This window comes from Belonocnema kinseyi, chromosome 2 (assembly GCF_010883055.1).
Source record: "Belonocnema kinseyi isolate 2016_QV_RU_SX_M_011 chromosome 2, B_treatae_v1, whole genome shotgun sequence".
Lineage (NCBI taxonomy): Eukaryota > Metazoa > Arthropoda > Insecta > Hymenoptera > Cynipidae > Belonocnema > Belonocnema kinseyi.
In genome coordinates, this window is record NC_046658.1 from 19560575 (window position 1) to 19568866 (window position 8292).

The following is an 8292-nucleotide window of genomic DNA, read 5'->3' on the forward strand; positions in this document are numbered from 1 at the left end:
GTTCAGAAATAGAAGAATTGTGCAGCTAATCCAATTTCATAGCGCAGACGTTGATAATAAGTCCATAATAGATAGAACCTTTTTTGTGCACTATAAAATTATAAACATTTTTTCACATCACCATATTCGACCTAAAATGAACAGTTCTCGAGTAATTTTAAAAAACCTGTTATTGTTTAACACTTTCCAGAATTTCGGAACTTTGCCGTACACGTATGTTTGGGGACTTTTTACGATATCTTTATAAAGCCATTCCCAACGTTTCTGTGAAAAAAATGCTACTTTTACGAACTTTTTTTTTAGTGATATTTGTTCCCCGTTGACTGGACTACGAGATCGAGTAGTAACTCAGGCGCAGTGTATCACTAGGAAAACGAAACATCAAATATGCTGAATTGATATAAATTAGTGTTCCTATCTAACACTATTATATGTCATATTGTTTTTTAAGCATTTTAAAATTATTTTTATTCTTTACTTTATTCGATAATAATCTTAACGAGGATGTTTTTAGCCATTCTTATTACTTATGGTTCGTTTACAAAAATTTGTGAAATTTGGACTATGACTTTTTTAAAATGGGAATTTAAAAAACCAAATGAAGCATTTTCTTCTGAATATTTCACAATCAAAATAGAACGAAAGTATCAATTTCAACAATAAAGAGTCATATTTGTAGTGCACATAAATTTTAATACAACGAAAGTTATGTTTACCTGCAATTTTTGTTTATACACGCGGATTTATGTAAATTTCAAACTGTTTAATTTCCTAAAAAAGCCTTGAAAATTTTCAGAACACTTTAGAGTATGTACTAATATACTTAAGTAAATTGAAATAAATAATGAGTAAATATACATGTATGAAAGATTTATATTTAAAGTTTATTAATAAAAATCAATAAATAGACCTTCCTTTATTCAATTTCGACTTAAATTCGACTAAGCTTTGACAGTCTGAACGAGACAACTGCGGTTGAATCAGTATGTACGCAGCGAAACACATAACTTGTGGAAGAGTTACAGCAATTCTACCGAGTGAAATTTCAAATTTCGAAATTATTATAAAATATTTAGAGTGGGCATAAAACTATAAAATATTTCAAAATACTTTATTTTCGCGCTCTATTTGACAGTATATTCACATTTTTAATTTCATTTTTTGTTAAGAATCATTGTAAACGTGTCACGGAATTCGGTAGCATTCAAAACATACGATGCACATTTTTTAAAATTTTGTTTAGTTACGAACAATAAATATCCTGGTGCTTTTTACGCACTTAAGGCCATGTGACGAGTAGGTAATGTGCTTAGATTTCTACCTTACCAACACTTTTTTTCATTTCCTAACTTATTTTCAAACAAAGCGCCAGAATGAGTTGAAAATTTCGTATAATAAATAAAAAGCACTAAGAAATATGTGTCTGGTACTAAATTTTAATGATTATGAAAAAAGCAATGAAAAAAAATTACAAAAATAACTTTTGCCATAATTATACCAATTTAGGACCAGACCTACATTTCTTAGTGCTTCTTATTTAGTATACCAAATTTTCAACTCGATGTGGAACTTCGTGTGAAAATAAATTAGGAATGAAAAAAAAGTTTCGGTAAGAGAGGAATCTGGTCACGTGGCCCACTCGTCATATGGCCTTAAACATGAATAAACTTACCGATTTTTTAGATTTTTCGAAGCAATTTGTTTCGAGTAATAACATTTTAAACAAACTTAAACACTTTTTCGAACTAAAATATTGATCTCTATTCATAATTCTTAAGACTCCTCAATTTAACATATAAATGATTTGCAATAGCATAAATTATTCACAAAATTCTGTTGTCATTTATTTCTCAATTTTTGTATGTCAATTTGTCTTTGGAAAATTTTTTATCCGAATTATAAAATGTGTACACGTCACTAAACTCTGGACTGAACTCTAAGGGACAACAATCCTTCAATATAGTTATCGTATGTGAAAAATTAAATAGTGGAAGAAAATTTCCGAATGGAGGCATTGAAAACTCTCATTTTATAACAAAAAAAGTTTTCAGCTCAATGTTTAAAAAATGTTAAATTGTCTTACCCCTGCTGGAACTTCTTCGCATAGGTGTAGATGGTGGAGGTGCATGTTCTTGTTGGGTGTAACTTCTAAGAGCTCTTCCCCTTTTATCTTGGATGAGCTTATCACATTTAACGAAAATTCCACACTTTGATCGACACGAGAAATATCTGTGGCCGCTTACAGCACCATCGTTTCTTCCTAAAACACGAACATGAAAAATGTTGTGCAGAAAATATTTTCCGATTCACAAAAAATTTAAATTATAGTCTCTTAAAATATTTCACTACAAATATTGACTTAAAATAAAAAGATAAAGCACTTTTCAAGTGTGATTCTGTGGACCAAAGACAAGTTTGGGGCTATATATATATATATATATATATATATATATGCGAAAGACTGAGAGCGAAATACGTGAAGAGCGGAAAATCCGCTCCAAGCCAGCCCTTCTCCTGTTCTTATTTTCTCAACGTTACGAGCGAGAATGCTATATGCGAGCTTCGCGAGAGCTGAGACTGAGTGATCGAGAGACTAACGGGAAACTCGACGTTGCCAGATGCGAGCTTCTTCGTGAACGCGCAAAAGCGGCGAGGCTCGCGGATTAGAAGCAGGCAGAAATAATTTCGAGTTCATCACTAGCGAGCGCCTACGCGTATCATAGATACGTTATTTGATATCTGAACCGTTTCCAAGATCCATAGGCTGCATTATAACGAGGGGGAGAAGAGTTTCTTTGTTCGGAGCGCTCATATGGCGGAATATAAATTCCATTACATGGCACTGCGTCACACGCTATACAGTTAAATACATCACATTCTTTGTGAGCTTAACTTAAACTTTAATTTTCAATTTTTATATTAAATATGATCTGTAATTAATCTATTTATATGCTTTGTTGAAAATTCAAATACTTTTTGGAAAATTCATCTGTAGTTGAAAATTCTTTTTCTTTTTAAATTATATTTTTAAGTGATTCATTTTAGTAAGTGCAAATTTCATATTTACGGTTCGAAATGTAATGACTTTTCATTAAAGACTGAACAGAAATATATTTTTTCATGAATGATTCTATGGTGAATGAGCATGAAAAAGATTCAAAATTAAAAATCAGACTTCAAAACTACGCCACTCTTCAGATGATTGGAGAAAAGAAATAATAATTGAAAAAAAGATAGATGAAAAAGTCAACCAAATTCTTTCAAATTCATAGTTTTTTTGTTCAAAATTAAATTATTTAGTCAAAAATAAATTTTGTTACAGGGAAATTCATTATTTCAGTTCAAAATACACTGATTTTATAAAAAATGAACTACTTTCTTGAATTTTTTTTTAGTTTGAAATTCAATTATTTGATTTAAAATTCGACTTTTTGTTTCATAATTGAACTGTTTGGCTGAAAATTAATCTATTGTTTTAAAAATTAATTTCTTTGTTCACCATTAATCTTTTAAAGTAAACATTTTATTAATTTAGCTGAGAATTCTCCTTTTTTGTCCAAACATTTAGTATTTCTTGGGAAATTCATCTTTTTGTAAAAAATATGTTAATATTTTTTGGGAAATTTTTTCTTTAGTATACAATTTGCGCCTGGGATTAAGAGATTAACAACTTTATAAAAATACTGGTTTTTGTGTTTTTGGGAGTGGTCCTTTGTAAATAAATTTCTCCCATTTTAACACAATTTCAGTCAATTAAAAATTTTACATTTTTGGATTTGCTACAAGTTATTACTTTTTTACTCAGTGAAAGCAGACGAATAATTTCTTTCAAAAATTTTAAAATGCCAACGGTGCAATTAGCAACGATGTAATGTACAACATTTGTGATTCGTTATTATATGGGGGGTTGAAAAGGAGAGTGTTTCGGAATTGATAAGGGAATGAAACATTTTTAAGTACCTTCAGCCATAAAATGTAAAAATTATGAAACATAATATTTTAGGTCTGGAATTACCGTGTAACTTTAGGAAGACTAGTCGGATTGGATTTTGCTTTGACACACTGTCTGAGGGACCAAAAAAAAAGATCGAGTTCGATATCCACTAATTTTTTATCAAAATTCAAAAAGTTCGAGGTTTTTCAAAATTTTTGGTATCACCGTTTTCTAAGATTTCACAATTATATTTACAGCTATTTATAGTATAAAAAAAGCGAAAAATGTATGGGAGCTATGGGAAAAAGTGAAGAAAAGAAAAACTTTACAATTTGTATATTTTGTTTTATTCGTAAAAACCAACTCTATTTTATAAAAAAAAAACTTTTCTACATTATGCTCAACAGGTATATAATTAATATAATACATTTTTATGTAACTCTGCCTGGGATAGCTTAATAACATATTTCAAAATAAAGTACAAATTGTATTTATCGTGATTACTTTAATATTCGTTTCTTATTTTGCATTAAATTATATTCTTAGCTGCGCTAAAACATGTAACATTCCAATACATTTATTTCATTAGAATTGATAATATGCATAGAAATTAGAACATGCTTATTCTTATTGCCTTGTTTTTATATATTTTTCAAATTTTTAATCTTGGTTTTTACAATTAAAAAAAAAACGACGCTTCCTATTAAAAAAATTTAAATATTCGTATAAATTTTGTAAATCCTTGTTCGTTAAATAAATGTTGTCTCATTTATTCCCGTAACTTGTATCGTTTGCACGCAATTTAATTTTTTGAATTTCAATTATGTTCTTCATTAATAAAACAAAAGCTCCCCAGATAACAACTGGTGCGCAGGATGCACGCGATGTGGAGGCATGTATGCGGATTAATCCACACGACGAGCGTTCCTCTTGTTTTAATGGCATTATTCATACTATTGTATAAATTATAAAAGTATTATTACTGCGTTCGTGACACCAACAGACACTTAACATTACCAAACTTAACCTATAAACACACTCGATACACCAAAGCAGACGACAATTTCTAATTTTATATTTTCACTGAAGGGAAGCTTTAATCTGGGAAATCGTAAAACTCCGAGAACAGGCGATCGCGAGCTGGTGCCAGTCGAAATACATGACGTGAGTCTCCTGGTAGTACTTCGTGATTCTTACAAAACTAGAATCGGCACACACCGACGCATTGCAATGTTGCAAAAGGCACTGGGCTAACTGGCTAGTTCCGCACAGTTCCATGTGTGCAAAAAATGGTGGCGTAAAGCTAGAGTGAAAGAGACGGGCAGATCTATTTATCTCTTTCACTCTCATGCTTACAAAGAATATAGATTCTCTATCTCTTTCACATCTATGATATTCTGCTTTGTGATTCTGTTACGCTACACCTAGAGGACGGCACCCTTATTCAAAAGGCATTTTATAGTTTTTATAAGCATTAAATAATAAATTTTGTTAATTTAAAAATTAAACATTTTGTGCTCTTAGTGATTTTAAACATGCTCGCATTGTGCCACACCTTGTGCACGCACTTCAGTTACAATCACAAAATGTGGGCGAATATGGTGAATTTTGGCATGCATGTCATGCACGCATCGACTTGCGCGTGATATGCGCGCACGAATTGTTATCTGGGACAGGTTATCCTGTAAAAAAGTAATTCATGAAAAATTTGTAGATCTCTTTTAGTTGCACAATTTTTGTCGATCTATTTCTGTTCGTATTTTGCTTTGTTTTAACTTTTTATCTAAAATTTCATCAAAAACAACAAAGGCGATGAAGCCGGACAGACAGATAGATATTGACGCGAAAACTTGTTTTTCTGACTCAGGGGGCCTCAAAACGTGGAAATTTGATGAAACACGCAAAAGACATTTTTCGAATAAAAGTAATACCTCATCAGTATGGAAGAGAATTATAAAGATTTTTGACATTTTTATATTTGCAAATATCGAAATCAAACTTGTCATTTTCAACATTGTAGGTGTGGGTATAGCAAGGGTGGTTTTTTAGGGGTCTTGCCAAACATTCTCACTGACTCCATCAATCATAGGATAAAAAAGCGGTAATTTGTTGAAAAACAAAATATGAAAAGTCTGCAAATTACAATAATAGATAGTTTAGTACGAAAGTGCATGCTAATCGTTTTAAAAAAGTGGACAGACTGCCCTGTAGTATGACTTGAGTAGTTAAACCGAGCTTAAGGAGAACAGCAGATGGTGGATTAGTAGCCTCGACAAGACAATTGAAGCTGCTCAAATCTAAATAATAGCATTTTCAACTTTGGAGTGCTTCGAGATTCCGACGCTAGACCTAAGTCCTACAAAGAGTCTAAACCGACTTTCGGCAAAGGTTAAGTGGTATTCAGGATTTTCAGCTACGTAAATTACACTCTGATTGTTGATAAAAAGTATAGTTAGTTGCATTTTCATATATATATATCCAATGTCAATTAGTAAGCTTCTGAGTCAGAGGGGTTCCTTGGCAGTCGCCGCTGCCACAACATAATCAGCCTCTATCGTACTCGTGTGAAAAGTTTCTGTCTCTAACTACAGCACGCCACGAAAGCGTTTGCTTAATTAAATGCATATCATGCAATATAAATTTGCGCGTGTCTATTTCGCCCGCGTGATCAGGCGTCTGTGAATCTTATCAGCTGAAACTCACTCTCACCTCTTCCCTACTCTATCCGTAGGTTAATTAAGATAACGAATAACTAAATTAACAGAGTAGGCAATGTCAGTTCGGGATAACGTGGCTAAAAAAATTAGTGAGCCGGCGGCTTCACGAAAAAGTATACTCATGCACTCTTTCACCCGATCCTTCACTTGAAATAAGGACATATTGAGATCAACAGGTGACACTTAGAATTCGCCAGATTCATTCTGAATTTGTCAAGTATTCAAGTAAAATATACTCTATGATATACAAACACAGAGCCAATCACGTAATCACGCTCAATCGGAAACCTACGCCTTCGTTGATTTTACAATTAGATTATGTGCGTCACATTAACATCTGCATCGTATTAGCTACGTCTTCTCTATCCCCCATTTCTGCCTATTTTTGTACTCTTAATTGCTGTAATCCTATAAGATTTAAAAAAAGGCATCCGGTATTCCTGGCAGTTTTAATAGGCTCTTTTTATAGAAAAAGAATACAACACAATTCAATGGAATATTATATTCCACATTACAATCTAAGACCCTGCTGAAACTTGCGTTTCGTTACGTTACGTTAATATCGTTTACAATTATAGGCATTTATTATTATATGTATTATACTTATTATTATATTATATTATATATGACTTTATCATTTAAAAAATTTTCGTTACAATTTCGGTTTTTTATAAGGCTTCCTAACCTAAGTAAGCATATTTACAGTTAACAAGTATGAAAGTAAAACGAAAATTACGAACGTATTTTGTTTCGTTTAGTTCGGGACCCAGTTACTATCCATTAACATTTTTTCAGACATCTAATTCAAAGTTCTTTTAAAGAAAAGTAGAAATTAATTAGATCAAATATTGCGTGGGCGGAATATTTTCGACAATTGCTTATCATTTTAGGAATACTCGTTTCATTTTATTATAGTTTACTCCGATAATGACTTTCTACAATCTAGAAAAGCATGTAGTGTAAACATGTATATGAGTATTCGTTATGCCAATTCTAACAGGGTAAACATACACCCGTCGGATAAAAAAAAATATTACTCCTTCCAGTAGCAGGTCATTACCAAACGAGGTAGCTACACATCGAGTACAATCATTATCTTCCCACCCAGTCTGCGAAACCATGCTGAACTACTCCGTAAAAGGGACTATGTAAGCGGAACGCCTACTCTACCACAGCTAGAACAAGCCGGCAACAAAGAAAGAGAGGCGAAATAAAGACCAACCGCGGGCAGGCATCCAATAGATGAAGAGCGATGCTTTACGACCCGGACAAACATCAACACCAAGGTTTCTCTCAAGCCTAAAGATCTGGCTGAAATGGATGACGAGCTTCGTCGACATTTTTCCGGTGAATCCGACCTCTGCGCTATCAATTATTGTGTGTATAATGCAGCGAGAGCTTTGGCCGATGCGAACCGTAAAACAAAACCAACGGCTGATCATAAGACCAAAAGACAAATGCATCAACTTGCCATAAAGATAGACTGGGCAAGACAGTACGCGTCCCACATTCAATGTGTGATTGACTACATCACATCTTGCAGGAATTTTACCGCCAAGGTTCGAAAGTTCGCGCGCGAACTCCGGACCCGTTATCACACACTTAACAAGTCAAAACTGCTGACCATCAGGCAGCATATTG

At 32.9% G+C, this 8292-nt stretch overlaps 1 protein-coding gene across 1 annotated transcript in view; it reads right to left on the reverse strand.

Annotated features, from left to right (window-relative positions):
* The window catches only part of LOC117167957 (kinesin-like protein KIF13A), a 576826-nt gene that overhangs the window by 5084 nt on the left and 563450 nt on the right, over window positions 1–8292 (reverse strand). The window contains exon 27 of the mRNA XM_033353225.1: window positions 2084–2260. Within this exon, the coding sequence (XP_033209116.1) occupies window positions 2084–2260 (177 nt within the window). The remainder of the gene's footprint in view (window positions 1–2083; window positions 2261–8292) is intronic.